The sequence below is a fragment of the Gorilla gorilla genome, chromosome 5 (genome assembly GCF_029281585.2).
Source record: "Gorilla gorilla gorilla isolate KB3781 chromosome 5, NHGRI_mGorGor1-v2.1_pri, whole genome shotgun sequence".
NCBI classification, from domain to species: domain Eukaryota; kingdom Metazoa; phylum Chordata; class Mammalia; order Primates; family Hominidae; genus Gorilla; species Gorilla gorilla.
Window position 1 is genome coordinate 84,466,907 of NC_073229.2, and position 25,333 is coordinate 84,492,239.

At 38.3% G+C, this 25,333-nt stretch overlaps 2 protein-coding genes and 1 long non-coding RNA gene across 3 annotated transcripts; 1 reads left to right on the forward strand and 2 right to left on the reverse strand.

Moving 5' to 3' along the window:
• Positions 1-3,125: 3,125 nt before the first annotated feature.
• Positions 3,126-4,703, forward strand: FKBP1C (FKBP prolyl isomerase family member 1C). The gene has a single exon (XM_055390704.1). It carries the CDS (start codon positions 3,126-3,128, stop codon positions 3,561-3,563), a length of 438 nt encoding a protein of 145 aa, XP_055246679.1. The 3' UTR covers positions 3,564-4,703.
• Positions 4,704-16,430: 11,727 nt separating this feature from the next.
• Positions 16,431-19,484, reverse strand: LOC129534513 (uncharacterized). Its single transcript, XR_008681127.2, has 2 exons — positions 19,172-19,484; positions 16,431-16,690 (listed from the first exon to the last, which is right to left on the reverse strand). It is a non-coding gene; the product is annotated as an uncharacterized lncRNA (long non-coding RNA).
• Positions 19,485-20,544: 1,060 nt separating this feature from the next.
• Positions 20,545-21,811, reverse strand: LOC109027258 (putative UPF0607 protein ENSP00000383144). The gene has a single exon (XM_019029036.3). It carries the CDS (start codon positions 21,790-21,792, stop codon positions 20,545-20,547), a length of 1,248 nt encoding a protein of 415 aa, XP_018884581.3. The 5' UTR covers positions 21,793-21,811.
• Between the last annotated feature and the right edge of the window lie 3,522 nt (positions 21,812-25,333).

Consider the following 25,333-nt stretch of genomic DNA (forward strand, 5'->3'; position numbering starts at 1 on the left):
GTACTTAAAAACTCTTATGCTTAAAGGGCATAATACTTGTCTCTTAAATTTTAGGACTAACAAGTTCATTTCTGAATCAATGTACTAGAGTCATTGAGTAATACTATCCTTCTCAGAGTCTAAAATTTGAAAGTCAACCAGTAGTAATGATAATGGATGATAAAACTAAACCCACAATTTTCTCTATGATAGATCCACTGAGTGTGTGCAGTTGAGCCCAATCATGCAAGCATTCAGTACATTACAGGTGACAAAGTACTCGAATTAAAACTACTTCAATCAAAATGATAAAATAGTTTTGTATATTCAAAAGTCAGTTTCTCTGAAGGACCATTAAGGTTAATGGAAACAATATTTTAACATTAAAGAATAATATCTATGAGTTTTGGAAATATACTTTTGATAAGCTGTACCTCAAGAGCCTTATGAAATAAAATGAGAAAATAAATAATATAAGGTATAATTATATAAATGATGTAAGTAAGTGGAATGCCACTACACGGTGAATATACGTAAGTCATTAATTCACCAAACCAACTATGAGAGAAAGCAATTAAGGAAATCAAATAATGAAAAGTATATTTTCAGATTAGATTTGAAAAGCAAAATAACAAGTTGACAAGATGTTCTTAGACCTTCCTGGAGTCAACACAGAAATCCTTGTGCATCTACAGGTGGACACATGAATGGCAGAGTCTTTATATGCTCAGAAAATAAATGTAGGAATATTCAGATCTCTGTAACTTAAGACAAAATAGGATATCTCACCTAAAGACTTTAGTAAACCTCAAATTTGTTTCAATCTTATCTTTTTCGTTTTCCTCAACTGCTTTTTTCTTAGCTTGTTCTTTCAGTTTCCCTATGATGTGTAACATTTCTAATATTTCAATCTCTTGCTCACTAAACTGCTTTTTTCTTCTTCCTTCCTACTTTTATTATTTTCCTATCTTAAATTCTTCTTCAAGTTGTCAAAGTATAGTATCAAGTGACAAAAATGTTAAAGTACTACATTTTAATATTGGTTTTAAAATATTTATTTGTTAACAAAATCACATGAAATGATATCAGTTTTGCATTATTAGTCAATTTAATTATTAATAATTGTGTCTTTGCTAAGATAACCCTAGATACAGATAAAATAACTCTGCATATCTTGTATTTTCTGTCAGAAAAACAACATACCTTAAGAATCATATTGTTCAAAATCCCAAGGTTTCAGATAATAAGTACTATTGGCGTTATTGGTAAATAACCCAAATAAATTCCCAGTTGATATGCCTTCCTTCTGATTACATTTTGGAGAGCAGTTAATTCTTCAAAGAAGGAAACTTAAAGAGACATTGTGTGTGTAATGGAAATGTGATGTAGATGAGTTTCTGCTTACAAAATAATCAATAACTACAATGTAAAATCAACACTCAATCCTTGTAAGACCACGGTATGAAAATTTCTACTTTCCTTCAAAAAGGGTTTGTAAATGATTTTAAAAGAAGGAACAGCAGCCTCGACTCTTAGAAAATTTAACTAGATAAATTTGCACATTACAAGTCTTAAAACTAGAAACCATATTATTAACTGTGAAACTATGTAATTAGTTTCTTTGTGAGCTTTCAATTTTTTGCTAGATAAAATTAAAACTGCCACCAAAAAATGAGGCCATTATGAACATGACAGGTCATTTGTTGAAAAAAGGGTTATGTAGAAATAGCATCTGATAATTTGTTGGACATATTAGCATATAGATGGCTATGAAATGTGTGAAATTATCAGAAGAATTCTAATAAAAAATTTTTGCAATGTAGGTCGACTATGGTTCTATTTCAAATGTAGTTAGGTTCTTAGCCCTAATGGCAAGCAGAGGCTACACTAAATGTATTTAACCTAAAGACAAGTTGATAAGAAATTTATAATTCCACTGTTTTTAAAAAATTACAAAAATAAAAGGTATATACACATAACATCTACAGCAACAAAGAATGCCAAAACATTATTTTCACATAGAAAGAGTTAAATACACATGCTTTCAAGAACAATAGCAGCTTCTCTTAAACTTTCTTAACTTACCTAGTGTTTTCTATCACTAAAAAAGCTGTATGTAAATCATTAAGTTTAGACTACTGAATCTATATCGTTCTTTGTAAACCATACTCAAAGCATATTTCTTTTTAAGTTAACATGAACATAATAGAACACACAGAAAGAAAAATATAACTGTGAGTTTATATGCAAAGTACTGCACAACTCTCAAATGTATACATCCTTCCTTTTTTCTTTAAAATGTCTCTCTACACTGATACTTCTGGCAGAAACCTGACAATAGTGGCTACACTAATCGTAGTATACTATTTAGATGGACAACAGTTAATTCATTTGAGCAAAAGTTTTAGAGATCTGTGTTAGACCTTTAAATCAAACTCCAGATATATACAATAGTATCCCTTATCCACAATTTTGCTTTCTGCAGTTTCAGTTACCCATGGTCAATAGTGGTCTGCAAATATTAAATTGAAAACTTCAGAAATAAACAATTCATAAGTTTTAAATTGCACACCATTCTGAGTAGTGTGAAGAAATCTCGAGCCATCCCGTTCCACTCTCACCTGACTGAGACGTGAATTATCCCATTGTCCACCATCTCCACACTGTATACCCTCCCTGTCTGTTAGTCACTCAGTAGCTGTCTTGGTTATCTGATCAATTGTAAGGTACCTCAGAGCTTGTGTTTAATATGTACCCCTTATTTTACTTCATAATGGCCTCAAAGTGCGAGACTAATGATGCTTTTATATGGTTATAACTGTTCTATTTTATTATTAGTCATTGTTTTTAGTCTCTTGCTGTGCCTAATTTATAAATTAAAGTTTATCATAGGTATGTATGTACAGGAAAAAATATAGTATATATAGGGTTCTGTACTATCTGTGGTTCTGTGGTTTCAGGCACCCACTGGGGATCTTGGAACGTAGCTGCCACAGATAATGGGAGACTAAACACAAAGTTAACAAGGAAATGGTAACACTTCCAGTACAGGAAAAAAAAACTTATTCAGAGATTTTTAAGTGACTCATTCAAGACACTTGCCCAGAAGGCACTAATATAGAATTTGTAGACTTCAAAAATACAGTATGGGCAGGCGATGCGCTGAGGGACTAGGCAGAGCCGTGGAACCGCCGCCAGGTCGCTTTCGGTCCACGCCGCCCGTCGCGCTGCCCGCCCGCTCAGCGTCGGCTGCCGCCATGGGAGTGCACGTGGAAACCATCTCCCCAGGAGACTGGCGCACCTTCCCGAAGCGCAGCCAGACCTGCGTGGTGCACTACACCGGGATGCTTGAAGATGGAAAGAAATTTAATTCCTCCCAGCACAGAAACAAGCCCTTTAAGTTTATGCTAGGCAAGCAGGAGGTGATCCGAGGCTGGGAGGAAGGGGTTGCCCAGATGAGTGTGGGTCGGAGAGCCAAACTGACTGTGTCTCCAGATTATGCCTGTGGTGTCACTGGGCACCCAGGCATCATCCCACCACACGCCACTCTCATCTTCGATGTGGAGCTTCTAAAACTGGAATGACAGGAATGGCCTCCTCCCTTAGCTCCCTGTTCTTGGATCTGCCATGGAGGGATCTGGTGCCTCCAGACGTGTGCACATGAATCCATATGGAGCTTTTCCTGATGTTCCACTCCACTTTGTATAGACATCTGCCCCGACTGAATGTGTTCTGTCACTCAGCTTTGCTTCCGACACCTCCGTTTCCTCTTCCCCTTTCTCCTGGTATGTGTGTTTACCTAAACTATATGCCATAAACGTCAAGTTATTCATTTTACTTTTTCTTTTTGGGGTGAAGATTCAGTTTCAGTCTTTTGGATATAGGTTTCCAATTAAGTACATGGTCAAGTGTTAACAGCACAAGTGATAGGTTAACGTTGGTATAGGAATTGGTGTTGAGGGGCTTGCAAGAATATTTTATTTTAATTTTTTGGATGAAATTTTTATCTATTATATATTAAACATTCTTGCTGCTGCGCTGCAAAGCCATAGCAGATTTGAGGCACTGTTGAGGACTGAATTATTCTCCAAGTTGAGAGATGTCCTTGGGTTAAATTAAAAGCCCTACCTAAAACTGAGGTGGGGATGGGGAGAGGCTTTGCCTCCACCATTCCCACCCCACCCTCCCCTTAAATCCTCTGCCTTTGAAAGCAGGTCATGTTCATTGCGATGCTGGACACTACAGGTATCTGTCCCTGGGCCAGCAGGGACCTCTGAAGCCTTCTTTGTGGCCTGACTTATTTTTTTTTTTTCATCCTGTGGTTTTTCTAATGGACTTTCAGGAATTTTGTAATCTCATAACTTTCCAAGCTCCACCACTCCCTAAATCTTAAGAACTTTAATTGACAGTTTCAATTGAAGGTGCTGTTTGTAGACTTAACACCCAGTGAAAGCCCAGCCATCATGACAAATCCTTGAATGTTCTCTTAAGAAAATGATGCTGGTCATCGCAGCTTCAGCATCTCCTGTTTTTTGATGCTTGGCTCCCTCTGCTGATCTCAGAGTTTCCTGGCTTTTCCTCCCTCAGCCCCTTCTCACCCCTTTGCTGTCCTGTGTAGTGATTTGGTGAGAGAAATCATTGCTGCCCCCTTCCCCCAGCACCATATATGAGTCTCAAGTTTTATTATTGCAATAAAAGTGCTTTATGCCGGCTTTTCTCAAAAATCAATCAATCAATCAATCAATCAATCAAATAAAAATACAGTATGCACCTGTTCACCAAAAATTTATGGAAATAAAAAAATTAAATAAATAACTAAATATAAATAAAAATATGGTATGGAACCAGCCTAATTACTCATAGAACTGCTTTTTATGGTTTCTTTTGAATAAACATAAAAATTGAGACTCCCATCTTAAAACTTCAGAAAGTTACATTTGTCTTATCCAGGTTCCTTTCTCAGGAAACCACCCGTCAGGCCTCCCAGACAATATCGAGGAAAGGAAACTTACCAGATCACCACATCTGGACAATAAGATGAAAGACTCCTCACCTGTCATGATCGCATAAGTGACCACCTGCTTCCTGTTGACCAAATCCTCTTCTTTACCCCTCCCTAATTCCTGTTTTCCCACACATAGTTACATTTCTTCCCTGCTATACAAACCCTTAGTTTTAGTTGGTTGAGGTGACTAATTTAAGGCTCATCTCCCATTCTCTTCAACTGTAGCACCCAAATAATGCCTTCTTCCCTGGAAATTCTCATTGTCTCAGTGATTGGCTTTCAGGGTAGTGAGCTGCAGGACCTAGACCAAAACCCTGGCATTTTTATAACAGTATGAATTTTCAGTTGTACAATTCTTATAATGAAGAGTAGTAATGTAACTTATAGGTGACTTGGATTAAAACTATTGACCAGACTTTTTAGTTTCAATTACTTAACACTCTAAATCCTAGTATATTTAAATGTAAATTAAATGCTTGCAGCTAAAAACGCATCTTAATTCATATTATAGCAGCTTCGGGTTATGCTTTATTGATCTCCATCCTTTAGTATTTGTATGCAACTATAAGATAAATTTTAAAATTGTGAAATAATTAAGGGCAAATGAGACAAACTGTTTGTTCCTGCCCCCAAAAAATCTATTCTTCTCTTTTTTCTTTTCTTTCTTTTTTTTTTTTTTTTTTTTTTTTTTTGAGATGGAGTTTCACTCTTATTGCCCAGGCTGGAGTGCAATGGCATGATCTCAGCTCACCGCAACCTCCACCTCCTGGGTTCAAGCAATTCTCCTGCCTCAGCCTCTCAAGTAGCTGGGATTACAGGCATGTGCCACCACACCTGGATAATTTTGTATTTTTAATAGAGATGGGGTTTCTCCATCTTGGTCAGGCTGTTCTCAAACGCCCGACCCCAGGTGATCCACCAGCCTCGGCCTCCCAAAGTTCTGGGATTACAGGAGTGCGACACCGTGCCTGGCCCTCTTTTTTTCTTTTGTAATAACATTTCAACAATGCACATAGCCACCCAGATTATATTACCTGGCTTCTCTCAGAGGTATGGCTAGCCATATATCCTATTTCTTACCAGTGAACTGTGCGAGAGAGAAATGCACGCTTCCCGCATCTTGCACTCGCCTTAAAGAAAGATCACTTTCCCTTCCCTTCTCCTCTCCTTTTCTTTCCAGTTGTAAATGGTGCAGTAACATTGAAACCCTCATTATGCAAGAGCAACCAAGTCAGCCTGAAACCTTGGCTTACCTCAAGAAGTAGAGCCCACATGCCCACTGACTGCTAAAAGGAATAATGTGCTTTCTGGTTTGAGCCTTTTCATTTTGGGACCTCTTTGTTATCATAGTTTAGCCTATCTCTAATCTATGTCATCCAATTATATATAGTATTTTTAAAATTATTGTAAAAATTTAAGTTCTGAGTATTAAAAAATATGTTGTTCTCCACTCTTTGTTACTGAAGCAGAAGTTAAAAGAGAAAAACAAGTTTTCCTGTACTTGGCTGACTCATTCCAAGGCCAGCAATAGGCAGGGCCCTGGCCGAGATGTGATAACACTATCTAGGAAGCCAGAGTCCACAGGAATGAGCCCCAGAGACCTCCCAACACCCCCCTCAGAGCAAGGACAAGAAAACAAATTCCTTTGCTATCTCTTCATCCTCTTACTGTTTCTCAATTTCCCAACTTTTGTAAGTTCCTATTTTTCTTTCAATGCAGCTACAAGGTCACAAGCTTAACCCTGTCACTGTTTGATTAACTGTGTTTGTTCTGCTTCTGTAAGCCCACTTGCCTGCACCATGAGTTTCATGCCATTAGACTCCCGCCACCCCAATCAAACTAGCCAGCCCCTTTCAGGAGTATGTATAAAAGTCAAGCCCTGTCTTTGTTCAGGGCTCAGCTTTTGGATGTGAGTCTGCTGGGCCAGTGGCCACTTAAATAAAATCCTCCTGTTTCACCCATTGGTCTCTCTGGTCCTTCTGATTCCTGCAACATTACAAATTCACTTGTAAGGCTACGCATTTATATTTCACTATTATTCACCATGATTGTACAATTTTCATAACAAGACTATTTCAGATTTCAAAATTATGAGCCTCATTTCAAGAAAAAATTTAACTGATTATGTTTAAAAGCAAAAGATTCTTCCTGAATCTGTGGCCAAAAAAGTTCTATTTTCTCATTTCTAATCTTCAGTTAGAATATAGAGTAGCATGATAAATAGATAAATAATCTTGTATGAATTATGCCTAAAGAGGAAAAGAAAGAAAAGGCAAGGAACAATTGCCCTTTCAATTTAAAAAGTGTTAGGAAGTGTTGCTGAGCTGATGAAGCACTTTGGTTCAAAGCCCTTGAGCCTTAGTTGATGCTCTACATGAACTGCATCATCTCAAGAAGAGTAAAAATATATATCTGGTATCAAAGGTAAAGAACTCAGGTAGCTCCCCTGAGAGACTACTGCTTTGCCATGTGAATGCAGCTAAAATCATCTTAATAATCCCCCTCCCACATCCATCACCCTCCAGCCCCCAGCACTTTGCTCTATGTGACTGTTGGAAGACCCTAAGCTAACTCTTACAAGTCAAATTTTTAAAAAATATATAATAATTGACTATTATATCTTTAAAAAGAAAAGACACAAATATGTGTACTTGTTAAAATAAACTGTATAGATATGTAAATAAAAAATGGTAAGAAACATAGAATGAACTCATTTTTACATGACATTCTCTATGGAGGTTATACCATGATCTTTCAGTAGCCACAATTTATAATATTAAATTACAGGGACATACTTGAGCATTTGCCCCTAACAAACTTAACAATTGTATACTGAGACGTAAATTCAAGTTAGTCACTTGTGTAATTTTGGGAAAATTAGAAATCCCTTCAGATCCTCAATATAGGGAGAATGGAGGGGATTGCTTTAAAGTTGAAATTTGTAAAGTAGTTAGTGTAAGTCTTAGTATATAGTATACACAGCACATCTTGGTGATTATTTTCGTTGCACAAATTGGAACATGGTTCTTACATTGTCTTGAACTTTGTTCTTTTTCCTCCCAACAATATACCATGAAGATACTTCCAAATCAGCACAAATGTATTTGCTTCATCTTTTTGTGTGAATCCATAATATTATATATACATATATTACCAATATTTATGTAGTGTTGACATTTATGTAGTTTCCAATATTTTTGTTATTATTGACAATGCTGCAGAAATATGTGTGTGAATGTGTGTATGTGCATATGTGTATGTATATCTTGACATATGGTTTCAAATATATCAATTGGGGTAAATTTCTAACCATGCAGCAGCTGGGTCAAAAATCATGTGACTTTTTTTATTGCACAGTTATTGCAAAGTAGCCCTTCAAAAAGTTAGCAGAAGTATGCCTAACATACCAGATCTTCTTGCCAAATGTGGATATTACTAAGCTCATTTTAAAAAAAATGGATTTTATTGCTTTAATTTGCAAATATTTAATTACAAGTGAGCCTTACTTAGCATCTTTTTATGTTAGTAAAATAGTTGCATTTTTTAATGAAATAGCTATGCATGTCTTCTTTTTTATTGAAAGATAAGAGCTTCTTATATATTAAAGAATATGGACCTTTGCCAGTTGCCTTTAGACATCATTCTTATTTTTCTTTGCAGATTTTTTTTAAATTTTGTGTAAGCACTTTTAACAACCTTTTTTTAATGTGTGTAGGTTTTGTCTTTCTCCATTTTTCTATTTTTTGATTACAAGATTATTTTATAAAATTATTTATTTTACTTTTCAATATATTGTTTTGATATTTGCTATTTTGGGAATGTCCATTAATTATCTGGATGTTTGGATTCTATTCACCCTATCTAGAAACTTCAGAAATATGACTCCCATATTATATAATTGATATATGTATCTAAATGTACAAGTATATATGAACAAATGTACATATCTATGTGTCTTCGTCTGTTTGAGCTGCTATAACAAAAGTACCATACACAGGAGGCTTAAACCACAAACATTTATTTCTTACAGTTCTGAAGGCTGTAAAGTCCAAGAACAAGGCACTGATAGGTTTGCTGTCTGGTAAGCGCCTAGCTCATAGACAGTTGTCTTTTCCCTGTGTCCTCACAGTCCTCACACAGCAGCAAAAGGGCAAGAGACCTCTCTTGGGTCTTTTATTTATTTATTTATTTATTTATTTATTTATTTATTTATTTAGACAGGGTCTCAGTTTGTCACTTTGTCACCCAGGCTAGAGTGCAGTGGCACAACCTTGGCTCACTGTAGCCTTGACTTCCTGGGTTTCTCCTGCCTCGACCCCTCAAGTAGCTGGGACTACAAGCCAAGTACCACCACACCCAACTAATTTTTGTATTTTTTGTAGAGACACAGTATTGCCATGTTGCCCAGGCTGGTATCAAACTCCTGAGCTTAAGCAGTATGCCCACCTCAGCCACCCAAAGTGCTAGTATTACAGGCTTGAACCACAGAACTCAGCCTTGAGGTCTTTTTAATAAGGGAACTAATCCCATTTATTAGGGCTTTACCATCATAATCTAAGCATCTCCCAAAAGCCCTCCTTCTAAACCCTCCATCATATTTAGGGTTAGAATTTCCATATAGAAATTTGGGGGTGGGAGACAAATATTTAGTTTATAGCACTGTGTATTCAGTTATAAGAAAAAGATTTTACTAATTGGCCAAATGTTATTCAGGTTATCTTCTGGGTCTAATTCGGATCTTTTAATATCTTAGAGCTACAATTTACTGCATATAAATAATTTGAATTACAGATACTATTAACCAAATGAAAATTTAATTCCTTACATTTTTCTTACATAACTCCTGACCACTGACCTTAGTGATCTAAAATATCACACATGGAAGTTGATCAAATAAAATAGGATTCAGTGATGCTTAAACCTTTCTACAGACCTTTATTCCTTATCCTTAAGTAAATGATTATTAGTGCAAATGCAGGCAATATAACTTAGTCATGACAAGAGACAGATGCTCAAGCCCACAGAAATTAAAATCAAAAACTTCAAATAGCTAAAATTTTATAGCCAGCCTTATTATTTATATTTCCCCAAAGTAACAATAAAACTGCTATGTTTCAGAAATCTTCAGAAAGATATAGTTTATTCATACAAATGCATATCATATCTATTACTATAATACCAATAAAATATCAAATATCATTAATTTACAGCAAAAATCATAAGCCAAGATTTTATATCCTTTGTACTACGTAGTACAGAAATGTAAAAAAAATCTTATATGCAGATTTGTACATGAAAGCAAATTTATATAACTATGGCAAATGTAACTAATTTTTAATCAGTATTAAGGGTCTGCTGTTCAGAGAAGCCTATAAATAATGAGAACTTTCAGCACATCCTTAAACTGAATATAATTGCTCAACGTGTTCTCTAGAGAATTTACCTGAGTTTGGAAACTCCGGAAACAACCATATTCATGTTATATTTATGCTGTTTCAAAAAGATTTTCTGTCCAGTAACGTAAAATGAACAGACTGCTAAACTCTCATTTGTTTTCCATATCCTCTCCCTGCTTTCTCTTCTACTTTCCCTGGTGAACAGATATTCATTTTTCAGATTCATATAACAATTTGAGCCCCAGCTATTTTGTAAGTTACAAAGACCCAGAGGCTTGAGTTGTGGTTGTGAATTTCTCACTGTAGTTGTGTCTCAAGCAGATGCTAGCCTAGCAGCTATCCACAGCCATTAAGAACATAAAGAAAAATATAGCAGCCAATGGCTATAGGGAAATAAAAACCTCATGATCAGCCAGCTGTTATACTTTGAATGCTGCTGAAATATGAGTACAGAAAGGACAATAAGAGGATTTCAAAACATTCACATACGTGTGTGGTGGAAAGATTTTTTATTTGAATCAATCGGGGAAGGGCTTGAAAGACTTGCCCCTAAGTTACAAAAAACTGATATTTCAATTTCCTTGTGAATTGGTTGAGATATGCCAAATTGGCCAAATCTTCAAATTACACTCTAAATTGCTGCATTTGTGGAAAGCTAGCCAAAATATTAGATGGAATAATGTTAAATATATTGTGTGTCATGTGTGATTCATTTTCCTACAATTGTATCTTTATTGTTTCAATTAGTGCTTTTTTACCAATTGATTCACACTTTTCTGATAATTGAATTGCTGAAGAAAAGGGATGTGTCATTGTCCGGCTTTTTTAAACTGTAAGAAATAATGTAATGTTTCTAAATTTGAAATATATCAGCCTTCCTAGATTAAAAGCTCCAAATATTTATGTTCACATTTTGACAATCCTCTGGTTTTGGTAATGTCTACAATGACATCAAAATTCAATTTCATTCAAAACTTAGCCAACTATTTTATAGAATTTTTGAGATTGTTTTTGTCATCTTATGCAAACTGCTTGAGGAATATGACATATATCAACCTCCAATAATTTGTAAAATGTTATAAAATAATGACATCTTTTGTTTTTTAATCCATACAGATAAGTCACTTATTTCAAGATCTCTCATTTAAAAATATGTTGAGACTGCCTGTGTAATTCATCAGGTCAACACTGGTTAACAAAATAAGTAGCAATTTGGTTAAATAACTGGCCAAAGAACACCTAGTTTGACTGAATAACTAAAATCTGGCTGCACGTCATAGTGGTGAAACGAATTGAGAATTAAAGGACAAGATCTAAAGTCCTGGATAATTTGCAGCAATACAGTACAGCGATTTTCCACATTTTAAGAATCACTCGCTTTCTTAAGTGGTTTGCTGGGTTTTTTTAGCTGACTTTGTAATAAAATTATTTTCTTATGCAATTCATTTTCTATAATATTATATTTAATTTTTTAATTCTTTTATTTTTTGAGACAGAGTCTTGCTCTATCACCCAGACCAGAGTACAGTGGTACGATCTCGGCTCCTCCACCTCCTGGGTTCAAGCAATTCTCCTGCCTCGGCCTCCCTAGTAGCTGGGACTACAGGTGCCCAACCACCACACTCAGCTAATTTTTAGAGGCAGGGTTCACCATGGTGGCCAGGCTTGTCTTGAACTCCTGAGCACCAGTGATCCGCCCAACTCGGCCTTCCAAAGTACTAGGATCACAGACTCGAGCCACCGCGCCTGGCTAATTTTTTAATTCTTCATGATGATGCATCATGTTGGTTAACTGACTGCATCATTTTCCACCAGCCACTTAATTTCGCTGAGCCACACTTGTCTCATTTGCTACTTGGAAGTTGAAGTTGAACGTAATTTTCTCTCAAATGGCTTTTAGTTCTAACATTGTGGCATTCTCTTCCTTTTTTGGATTTATATTTATGAAATTTTGGTCTATGATCTAGCTATATTTATGAAAATTTTTGTTTTCCCATTTTTATCATATTTGGTTTTTAAGATTATTTCACAAAGCAAATTCCGAAATTTTTCATGTTTTTCTATGAACTGCAATAATTTAAATGCTGTATAAAACAGTATAGAATTATACTATGCAATTTTCATCAAAGCTTTACTTTTACTTCTTTGAACTTCACAGTCAATCTAGTTTGAAAACAACAACAAAAAGTAACAATAGCCACAATATTGGCCCAGGACCCTCACAAACCTGAAAGCAATAAGTACCAAATTCTTCTACTTAGAAAATGTTTCCTCAGAATGCAATTACATATATATTTATACTTCCTTGGAAAGACTAACCATCACTTTAAATTTGTCCAGTGGGAACTAAAATAAGAACATAATTGTGCTATAAGGAAAACACACTCCAAAAACAGGAAGCTTAAATAAAATCTTAAAAATAGATCCTAAACTAAATCCATGTCTCAAAATACTAAAGATCCACATGAATCACTAAAATTACTAAAGAAATCAGCTTAGAAATGCTGTAGCCCCAATTATTTTGCATGCCAACTATTCTGCTGAAAATTCAGCTTTTGGATTAAATCAAGCATTGAATGGATAATTTATCCCAAATCATGAATTATATTAGGCCTAAAAATGACAGAAAACAAAGAGTAAACTTACTTGCGGAATTTATTTCTGTATTGTCATGGACAATAAAAAAACACTCGTAAAATAAAAGCAGATATTTTTTCTGAATTATTTGGTAGAATTTGAAGTATTTTTTTAAAAAATAAAAGCACTTATAAATGTTTTATTTCATTGATTGAAGGGAAATTTTATGAGATGTGAAAGGAAAGTTAAATATGAATTTTGTCTGCTTTTGCCACTGGCCCTGTACTGTGTCCTGTCATATGATTAGCAGCAGATAACAATACTCTGTATGAACCATATCACAGCTCATTCTGGCTTTATTGAATTACCTTTCCACCACAGTCAAGTTGGATCTCACTTCAAGGGTTGCTTCAATTTCAAGATTTCTGCATACACATTTCTATATGACTATAAAGTAAAAAATCCTCTATCCTCAAAGATATTTTTTAGTAGCTGAGAAACACTGCCACTAAAAACATTCTGTAAAGAACATCTTGGACTAATTTATAATCACTAGCACAGATTGAGCACTTAATTTGTCATATGCCAGACCTATACTATGCATTTTAACAAACATTATTTCAATTGTCCCTTTAAGGTAAGTTGGTAGTATCTCCATTTTACAGGTGAGGAAAATGAAGCTTACAGTGGCTAATTAGTATGCTCAAGGTCACACAAGTAATAATTATAGCCCAGATGTGACGCTATACAGAATTTTGTTAAATTCTTAAAGCTCACTCCCTCTATTATTTATACTGTGTAGCTCACCTTTAAAATCACCAATATTCAGTTGTACAGCTATGCTACCCTATTAACTACATTTTCCTTATATTTGCTTCCAGTTAGTTGAATTGGCACTTACTAAAGAAACTAATTTGATCTTACTGTTTGTAATTTCTCTTCCATTTACTGTCATTATCTTAACATCTCAAATCCTATTGACAGTGAATCTTCTAAACCCAGTTTTCTTATCTACCCAGGGAAACTACAAAAAGAACAAGACCTACATATGCTATAGAACAAATAACCTTATTCCAGGCTAAGTGTGAGTTACAAGGTGAGGATAAAAGTATAATTTCATGGAGGAAACAGGGCATTCTCATCACCTGTGAATTGGTATTACTGAGCGTAGTCTCACCATGAGGTAGCTTTACAGTGATGGGCATGTGTTTTTGGAAACTGATTACATGAGTTTGAATCCCAGCTTCAACATTTGTGCCTCAACTTCCTCATCCATAAAATAGTATAATACCAAACATGAGATTGTTTAGAGGATAAAATGACTTCACAATATAAAAATACCTAGAATAGTACCCAGAACTGAATAAGCACTATATAATACTATTATTGAAAAAAGAGTTCTGAAATACCTGCCACATATATATTCAAATAATTTCAAAAGAACATTTAAGAACACACATTAGTGTGTTTAAATGATCTGGTATTCTAAATTGTGAAAGTTGCTGCCCACCCCCTTCCTCATCCCCATTGGCACAGAAAATAATAGAGCTCACCAAATATGAGGACAACTGTTTATAACTCAACATCTACCATGTGGGTGAGTATTTTGGGGGTTGTATGATTAGTTTTACTGAGTTGACTGGTGAAATATTTCACAGATCCAGCCTCTGTGTATCTACTAAGAACTTCTGGCTGAGTACAGACTCAAACACCAAAACATCATAGCCTATCCTGGTGCAAACTTTCCTGTGCTACAGCTGCTCCCAGGCTGAATTTTTAATTTTTAATTTTTTAGTTTTTAGGAACTGAGAATCTGATTGTGCTGGATTTAATCCCTAGTCTGCCACTTAATCTCTGTATGGTCTTTCACATGTTACTTAACCTCTCTTTTTATAGGATGTTGATAATGGTCCACCCTTAAACCAAAGTAAAACAAAACTGCCTTGTGAAGAACCTGTCCTTTGATGGAGTCTCTAAAAGTGAGTTCCTGTATTTACTATTCCTTTTGTCACCATCACCTCTAATTATCTTCATTCATGTTCCCAAGTCCTTTCAGGATCCTCCATTCTCTCTCAATCTAAAGAAATGAGCTTAAACTATCTGAAAGCACGTGGGGATTAAATAAAACACTGGAAAAACAGAAGGCAAGAATTATCAAATAATTCTTCCAGTTTCATTTCTCCAGTGCTTTCTCACAGATTCTAAAAGTTACTCACATTTTTTTTAACTTGCTAATTAACTGGCCTTCTTTGTTGTAGCTGGTGTCAACTAAATAGAAGGGGAAAATGAGAGATTCTTTACGCAGCTCAGAGAAGAGTTTATGGTCAAGTCCCTCTCCGAAGGGTACGATGTGGCAGGAAGGTATAGGGGAATTATGAAAATAATTTCAAAAGGATGAAAATTTAATATTGGACTATTATAAGTGTCAAGAAAAAAAGTAAATGACTTCCATAAGGCAAAAAAAAATTATTGGATGTTCTTTCAGTAGAATGCTGAAGGTTGTCTTAATTTTATAAGGATCTGCATCTTTCATTGTCTTTGACTAGAATATTCTATAGCTCTGTAGAGATGGAAGTTAACCTACAGAAAAGTAATGGTGACACAGATATTCTTTGTCACAGTAATGCAATTGGCTCCTGTTTATGGTAATGCAAATGAATTTGCTGAGTAGATATGTAAATCTCCATTAGTTAAATTCTCATTTGAAGTGGTTATAACATCTTACTAATTTACTCATTAATTGATGAGTTAAATAAAATACTTTATATTTTTATGAGACATAATTTTATCATTTTGAAAACTATCTTTTAGTATAGATACAAAATTAAGAGAGAGGATGAAATGACTAAATCTGCTGCAGTGAGAGAAAAGGTCAAGAAAGACTTCATGGAGAAAGTTAGCACAAAGTTAAAGAAAATAATTGAAAATTTCCTAGCAGACAAGTAGAATAGAATTCTAGGTAGGGGAAATCAGAGATAAAGACTCGTAAATGTAGAATAGCAGTTTTTTACTCAACACTAAGAAATGAAGTAAAAGATAGTTAAAATACAGTTCTGAGTGTCAGGAACTTTATAGATGAGTAGATGACAAACAAATAAGACAGGTGTTATTCAGTATAATAAGCTAAAAAATGACAAAGGTGCTGTGACCACATAGACAAAGGGCATCAAATTTCTAAAGAGAAGCTAAGACGTATTTTGGAGGACTTACTGTTTGTGATGAATCATGACAAATAAATAGAAATTACCTAGATGAAGAAGGAAAGATGGACATTTGAAGCAGGGGAGAAAACATGTGGAAACATAAAATTCTAACTTTACAAAGTGCTAGTTCTTCACAAGTTTTCGACTAGAAGAAAAACGTTAAAAAATAAATGCTGTGCTACTTAATTTATGCCCATAATATCCTAGACGTGAATCATGTGCAATCCATTTCTCAGAAGTATATCTCAGTATGAAACAAATACCATGTACTTATTCCAAATGGTTTATTTACCTACGCCCAGACCCAAGATTCAGTCAACTTAGTGTCTGCCTCAGCATCCATAAATTTCCCTCTTTCTGTATTCACTTTCCTCTGCACTTCTTGCTTCCTCAATTATCCTGTCCCTCAGGACCTTCTTGACCTTTTCTTCTCTGCACTTCTTCCAGTTTTCCAGTTCCTCACTGAAGGCATTTTGTGAAGTCCCTAGTGTATGTCTCTGAGGGAAGTTAGGGTCTTCAGATTGAGGTTTCTATAAGACAAACAAAATTTTTTGGCTATATCAATTGCCTCTCCTAGAGTAGTTCAGGGTATTATTATGTTAATAAATTATCTGTCTTTAAAAATGCCTTTCTTTTCTGTTGGGAATAAAATCAAGAAGGAAAGATGGGAATAAAAAGAAAATAATTTTATCTTCTTCCACCACACTCTCTAGTGATTCATGAAAACTATATTTATTCAGCCTGAAGTACTGTACTGTTATTTGCTCTGTATTAGTGAATTCATGTGTGTGTGTGTGTGTGTGTGTGTGTGAAAATACTCTTTCTTTTATGGAACACTGGTTGTAGTTACTAGCAACGTATTTTAATGCCTTTTTGGCAAAAGCCTCCATTTTTTAATTTTAAATGAGAGTCAGCACTCTCATTTTTGTTTAATTCTCATAGTGAAATCCATAAATTAAAGAACTAGACTAGATAATATTCAGATCTTCCAACAAGATCAAATGGTCAAATCATTCAGAGCCAAGACTATGATCCAAACTATTAGATTTTTGGTCCAGTGTTCTTTCTATCATTACACGCTAGAGGAATTCAAGGAATCTACAATACATCACCTACAACTGAAAAGTCAGTAATGCAAACCATGTCAGTTCTAGCTCTCAGAAATAATGGTTTAAGATAAATTTTGATATTGTATTAATTGGTGTTAAAATTTTTAAGTCCAACATTTATATTGAACATAACTTTTTATTCTCTGGACTGGAAAAACTAAATAATTTAGGTGATTATGCAATTTTACTTCAAGAACCCAAAGATAATATGTATGAATTATTCGTTTGCATTGAATCCTAATAAAATAAATAGAGTAGGTTGCTTGTAAGGAAACTTTTACTTTCATTTAAAAAAAAAAAGCTTTCAAAACCTGAACCACTTTTTTTTTTAATTTTATTATTATTATACTTTAAGTTTTAGGGTACATGTGCATAATAACGTGCGGGTTTGTTACATATGTATACGTGTGCCATGTTGGTGTGCTGCACCCATTACCTCGTCATTTAGCATTAGGTATATCTTCTAATGCTACCCCTCCCCCCTCCCCCATCCCACATGGTTTATGAGAGCAAAAACATTATACCCGCCCTTCACGGGTGAAATACTATGTATTTGTAATGACTCACAGAGCTACACTCAAGCAATTTGAAATGACAAAAGTATGAAGAAACCAGTGCATTTAAATGAAAAATGAAGATAAATCCAAATAGCATGAATTGTATAATTTTAAAGAAAACTTATGAACATACATGTGTTGACATGTTGAAACTGAATATTTTATTTGAATAATTGAAACATCATCTTGGTAAACACATGGACTGTTTTTTTTTTTTTTGGTTTTGGGTTTTCATTTTAAGCATTGTAACCTCCCAACAGAAGATGGTTAAAAAGTGCTGTACCAAGCTCTGTCTAACCAGGAATCCGAGAGTCTCTCTTAAGCACTATGAACTCAATGAATAAATTAAATGATGCCTCTGTTTTACCTGGAATGAAGGTCATTTCTTGCTCTCTCATAATGCTACTCTTAAATTTTTCATTGGCAATTAAATTTCACTTAGCACACTAACAAAAAAAAATAAGATATTATATAAAATGTTTTCCAGAAGATACTGTGAAGTGAAAAAAGTACAAAACAGCATATGCTATCTACCTTTTAAGAAGGAAAGGAAAATATAAAAATACAAATATATGTGCCCATCTCTACAAAAAGAAAACACTGAAAGGATAAATCAGAAAACTATGTTGTTTCCTACAAGGGGCAGGTGGGAAGCGGGCAGAAGGGTTATAGTTGAGACTGAAACATTTTTGTAAATGCCTTTCAGAGCCTTAACTTTTAGAAATACATTAATCATCTGTATGTTAAAAAAAATCAACAAGAATAAGAAATAGGTGAGGGGACTAAAACTGAAAGCAAATAAAATGAAACTAAAACAAATAAATGAATCCAAGTGTATTTCAAATGAATAAAATCTCAGAGAAAGGTGGGTTTGGGTGAAGGGACTCTAATGCAATTATCACTAAGGGGCGAGCAAGATGTTTATATGATCTGAAAATGTCTGTCTGCACGTTGCTTATTAGTTACAAAAGAAAGAACTACATAATTGAGAAATCACACAAGGCACTAAGTAGATAATCAGAATGAATATCACAAATGAACATCAAAAATGGACACAGTTGTGGTGCCTTAGGAAGCATACAACCTCACTTTTGCTATATTTCAAAAGGGAATGCATAGTCTGAGTCTATTCATGAGGAAACATTAGTCAAACCTAAATTGTGAAATATTCTATTTTAAAATAAAGGGTGGATGGAGAGACCTGTACTCTTAAAAAATATCATTGTTATAAAAGTCAAGGTGCTTGTGACCCGTCTTCCGGAAGGAAGCGTTAACTATGGCGACCGCCACGGAGCAGTGGGTTCTGGTGGGGATGGTACAGGCACTTTACGAGGCTCCTGCTTACCATCTTATTTTGGAAGGGATTCTGATACTCTGGATAATCAGACTTCTTTTCTCTAAGACTTACAAATTACAAGAATGATCTGATCTTACAGTCAAGGAAAAAGAAGAACTGATTGAAGAGTGACAACCACAACCTCTTGTTCCTCCTGTCCCAAAAGACTATCCTGCTCTCAACTACAACATCGTTTCAGGATGGTGTCTTGCTCTGTCACCAGGCTGGAGTGCAGTGGTGCGATCTCGGTTCACTGCAACCTCCACCTCCCAGGTTCAAGCCATTCTCCTGCCTCAGCCTCCTGAGTAGCTGGGACTACAGGCACAAGCCACCATGCCTGCCTAATTTTTGTATTTTCAGTAGACGGAGTTTCACCATGTTGGCCAGAATGATCTCGATCTCCTTTTTTTTTATTAAAAAGTAAACTTTAATGTTGAAAATGCAAACTTGGGGAGGGCAGAAAGATCACACACAAGGCTGTCACTTCACACTTGGAAGGTTGCAAAGCAGGCAGGCAGAGACGCTCCTCACTTCCCAGATGGTGAGGGGGCCGGGCAGAGGCGCTCCTCACTTCCCAGATGGGACGGTGGCCAGGCAGAGGCACTCCTCATTTCCCAGACAGTGAGGAGGCCAGGCAGAGGCACTCCTCACTTCACAGACAGAACGGCGGCAAGGCAGAGGCGCTCCTTACTTCCCAGACAGGGTGGCGGCTGGGCAGAGGTGCTCCTCACTTCCCATACTGTGAGGCAGCTGGGCAGAGGTGTTCATCACTTCCCAGATGGGGTGGAGGCCGGGCAGAGGTGGTGCTCCTCCTCAATTCCCAGATGGTGGGCAGCTGGGCAGAGGCGTTCCTCACTTTCCAGACAGGGCAGTGGCCAGGCAGAAGCACTCCTCACTTCCCAGAGTGTAAGGGGGCTGGGCAGAGGCAGTCCTCGCTTCGCAGACAGGACGGCAGCTGGGCAGAGGTGCTCCTCACTTCTCAGACAGGGCGGCAGCCTGGCAGAGGCACTCCTCACTGCCCAGATGGGGCAGGGCCCGGGCAGAGGCGCTCCTCACTTCCCAGACTGTGAGGCAGCTGGGCAGAGGCGCTCGTCACTTCCCAGACAGGGCAGGGGACGGGCAGAGGCGCTCCTCACTGCCCAGAGGTGCGGTGGCCAGGCAGAGGTGCTCCTCACTTCCCAGACGGTGGAGCAGCTGGGCAGAGGCACTCCTCACTTCCAAGATGGTGGGGTGGCTGGGCAGAGGCACTCCTCACTTCCCTGACGGTGGAGCAGCCAGGCAGAGGCACTCCTCACTTCCCAGATGGTGCAGGCAGAGATGCTCCTCAGGTCTCAATCTCTTGACCTCCTGATCCACCCGCCTGGGCCTCCCGAAGTGCTGGATTACAGGTGTGAGCCACCACACCTGCCCTGCTGTCTCTTCTTTCTCCTCCTAAGCAGCTGTCTTAGTCTCCTGAATTTTGATGTTCTACTTAACACCCTCCTGTTCTTATGCATGTTGCCCTGCTGGAGGAGTCCTTCTCTTTGGGAAGCCTGACCCACCAACAGTGCCTCAGGAGATAGACATGGAAGCTTAGCCGGTGGGCGCCCCTCATCTCTATCCCACCTCAATTGCAGGGGAGGGGTCAGTTGCAGCTGCAGCGGTGGCCCTGACAGTTTTCTTTTGCGGGACCTGTGGCTGACAGCTCTGGGTGGAGAAGACCTACTTGATCCAAGAGCTGCAGGATCCTTGGGCTGCATGTCCTCCCCCACCATCAGCAAGCCTGGAGAGCTGGGCAGGTGGTCTTTACCCAGCACCTTCAAGGCCGCCTTCTCTGGCCACAGGGAGAAGCCCGGAACTGGGGCAGGGACCACTGTTGGAAGTGGGTCAGGCTTCCCAAAGGGAAGGATGCCTCTAGCAGGGCTATGTGAACTGGAGACTCCATGGCCCTTGGAGTAGAAACTCACTGCATACACCTGGGCCTTGTCAGTCTGGTTCTTTTCTGCCAAACTCTTGAGGTGGACATTTCCCTCCAAGGGCCTGGGATTGTACCAGGAGGAAGTGAGGTTTCCCTGAGTCTCCAGGGGCCCAGAGGTGAAGGCTGCTTCCCCATTGCTACAGGGGCCCCTTTTATTGTCCTCCTGCCCCTGGGTCTCTACTTGGTCTTTCACCTTCGTTGCTTCTTTGGGCTCTTCTGCCCTCATCTCCATCTTCGGGAGCCTGGCTGGGATCACCTGCTCATCTAATGAAGGAAGTTGAAGGTTAAACTTGCCTCTGAGATAAGGGATCCTCACGGGGCTGAGGTGTCCAAACATCATGGAGTTACGAGCAGACAGCACGGGTTTCTTCCTTGAAGGGGAGCTCCAGACCACAGGAGGCAGGACCCTCTGTGGGGTGCCCGTGTTCCGAGGGATAAGACTCAGCCTCATAGGGGCGCCGTCCCACCTGACTGGAAAAGAAGGCCCAAGATGTCGCTGACGGTTGAGGAGTGGGAAACGGCCCATGATTCCCGGGGCAGGCACAGGTGCAGGAGCCGCGGGGTGAGCCCGGCCAGCTGGGAAGTCCTCATGGACAAGACGAACAGGTTGCCGATGGCATGGCCAGGATCTGCAGTGAAACCAGGAACAAAATATGCTTAGTGAGTTGCCCATTTTGAGCGAGTTGTGCACAGACGAAACTAAGGGTCAGAAGTGGAGAGGATACTCCTAAAAGTCACCCACTTCTCTGTGGCCGGGTGCACACTGGGCATCTGGGAGTTTTATGACATCACCATGGGGCTGGTGACAGAGCCAGGGTGTGGAGGAGTGCTTAGGAGCCCAGCGAGGGTGCCTACAAGAGGAGTCAAAGGGCAAAGGGTGAGACCTTTCCACTGATCCAGCTGGACTCTAGCCTCAGGGACGTCCTGCTCCTGGGGGCAGGTGTGTGGCCCTGGATGGGCCCCCCTATGGGGCTGTTGGAGGTGTGGGGCTGATCCACCAGAGCCCTTCTGCCTGGCGCCTGGCCCAGGTCCTGGCTAGCACCCAGTGGCCCTGTCTTGGCCGGCCCTGTCCCCTGGGTTACAGGGCCAGAACCTGGAAGCAGAGTGCAGGACCAGCCAGATCCTGCCAGGCTCCCCCGGGGCCTCTCCAGTGCCTCTGTGCTGCCTGGAGTCAGGCCCGCCTTCTCCATGGCTGCTGTGGCCTCAAGGTTTACAAAGAGAGGACGCGGTGCCCTGACCTGACTGGATGCGCCTCTTACCACATGCCTCCCTGGCAGACAGGGTCTCCACTTTTTACAAATTTGCCTGAGACCATTCCTCAGGTCATTCAGGTGGTCATGGCCCAGCCAGGCTTTGAACCCAGGCTGTGCGATTCCACAGCTGGCGCTCTGGCCTGTGTGCCTCATGATCATGGATACAGCATCTATTCTTATTTTTTCCTGTAGTCCTGGGGTACTTAGCACCGTGGCATATCTGTAATAAGCACATGCACACCTTGAAGGAGGTCTTCACTTCAACATACAAGTTGACCATGGCATGCTCTGGGCTCCAGTCCTCTACAAAGATGTAGGGCAGGAACTACCCGTTGTCAGCACAGCACCATCCCACATTGCTCTTCTAATGGAGCCTTTCACCCCAGATGTTCTTTCTCGTCTGATGGGAAGGATCCAAGTATGTAAAGATTATGTTCTAGATCAGCTTTGGTCTGTCCTAAAAGAAATTTGCCAGTGGATTATTCCATATGGATAAAAGTCAGTTTCTCTGGTCTTCCTGGAATGTGTCTAGAAAGCAAATACATTATTTACAAGTTCATAGTAGATCAATGTATTGGATTAAAATATGACAAACATAATTTGGTCATTGTGAGCATGCCAGCTCAGTCAACTATTCACCACACATGATGCCCTAAATATAACTCTAGGTTTTCTTATGCCCAAGAGAGGGACATACTCTTGGGTGTCTGGACTAGGGAAATATGTATGAAAAACCATTTGGCCACTCTACATCTTGTTATTGGAGAATTGAAACCATCTATATTCAAAGATATTATTAAAAGGCAAGAAGTTAACTTCTGTCAAAAAAAAAGTCAAAAGGCTGAGAAAAATACTTCTTTTTTATTATTATGCTTTAAGTTCTGGGATACATGTGCAGAACGTGCAGGTTTGTTACATAGGTATACATGTGCCATGGTGGTTTTCTGCATCCATCAACCTGTCATCTACATTAAACATTTCTCCTAATGCTATCCCTCCCCTAGTCCCCCACCCCCAACAGGCCTCAGTGTGTAATGTTCCTCTCCCTGTGTCCATGTGTTCTCATTGTTCAACTCCCACTTATGAGTGAGAATATGCAGTGTTTGGTTTTCTGTTCCTGTTTGGGTTTGCTGAGAATGATGGTTTCCAGCTTCATCCATGTCCCTGCAAAGGACATGAACTCATCCTTTTTACGGCTGCATGGTATTCCATAGTGTATATGTGCCACATTTTCTTTATCCAGTCTGTCATTGATGGGCATTTGGGTTGGTTCCAAGTCTTTGCTATTGTGAATAGTGCTGCAAGAAACATACGTGTGCATGTGTCTTTATAGTAGAATAATTTATAATTCTTTGGGTATATACCCAGTAATGGGATTGCTGGGTCAAATGGTATTTCTGGTTCTAGATCCTTGAGGAATTGCCACACTGTCTTCCACAATGGTTGAACCAATCTATACTCCCACCAACAGTATAAAAGCATTCCTATTTCTCCACATCCTCTCCAGCATCTAGTTTCCTGACTTTTTAATGATCACCATTCTAACTGGCGTGAGATGGTATCTCTTTGTGGTTTTGATTTGCATTTCTCTAATGACCAGTGATGATGAGCTTTTTTTCACGTTTGTTGGCCACATACATGTCTTCTTTTGAGAAGTGTCTGTTTATATCCTTTGCCCACTTTTTGATGGAGTTGTTTGTCTTTTTCTCATAAATTTGTTTAAGTTCCTTGGAGATTCTGGATATTAGCCCTCTGTCAGATAGATAGATTGCAAAAATTTTCTCCCATTCTGTAGATTGCCTGTTCACCCTGATGATAGTTTCTTTTGCTGCACAGAAGCTCTTTAGTTTAATTAAATCCCATTTGTCAATTTTGGCTTTTGTTGCCATTGCTTTTGGTGTTTTAGTCATGAAGTCTTTGCCCATGCCTATGTCCTGAATGGTAATGCCTAGGTTTTCTTCTAGGGTTTATATGGTTTTAGGTCTTATATTTAAGTCTTTAATCCATCTTGAATTAATTTTTGTATAAGGTGTAAGGAAGGGGTCCAATTTCAGTTTTCTGCATATGGCTAGCCAGTTTTCCCAACACCATTTATTAAATAGGGAATCCTTTTCCCATTGCTTTTTTTTGTCAGGGTTGTCAAAGATCAGATGGCTGTAGATGTGTGGCATTATTTCTGAGGCCTCTGTTCTGTTCCATTGGTCTATATATAACTGTTTTGGTACCAGTATCATGTTGTTTTAGTTACTGTAGCCTTGTAGTAAGGTTTGAAGTCAGGTAGCGTGTTCTTTTTGCTTAGGATTGTCTTAGGATTGTCTTGGTTATAGGGGCTCTTTTTTGGTTCCATATAAAATTTAAAGCAGTTTTTCTAATTCTGTGAAGAATGTAAATGGTAGATTGATGGGGATAGCATTGAATCTATAAATTACTTTAGGCAATATGGCCATTTCACGATATCGATTTTTCCTATCCATGAGCATGGAATGTTTTCCCATTTGTTTGTGCCCTCTTTGATTTCCTTGAACAGTGGTTTATAGTTCTCCTTGAAGAGGTACTTCACATCACTTATAAGTTTTATTCCTAGGTATTTTATTCTCTTTGTAGCCATTATGAATGGGAGTTCACTCATGATTTGGCTCTCTGTTTGTCTATTATTGGTGTGTAGGAAGACTTGTGATTTTTTGCACATTGATTTTCTATCCTGAGACTTTGCTGAAGTTGCTTATCAACTTAAGGAGATTTTGAGCTGAGAAGATGGGGTTTTCTAAATGTACAATCATGTGAAGGGCAAACAGAGATAATTTGACTTCCTCTCTTCCTACTTGAATATCTATTTCTTTCTCTTGCCTGATTGCCCTGGCCAGAACTTCCAATACTATGTTGAATAAGAGTGGTGAGAGATGGCATCCTTGTCTTGTGCTGGTTTTCAAAGGCAATGCTTCCAGCTTTTGCCCATTCAAT

Bases quoted from the DNA above. Each gene is read 5' to 3' on its own strand.
- LOC109027258 (XM_019029036.3), bottom strand. From the start codon at position 21,792: ATGGGCAACTCACTAAGCATATTTTGTTCCTGGTTTCACTGCAGATCC.
- FKBP1C (XM_055390704.1), top strand. From the start codon at position 3,126: ATGGGCAGGCGATGCGCTGAGGGACTAGGCAGAGCCGTGGAACCGCCG.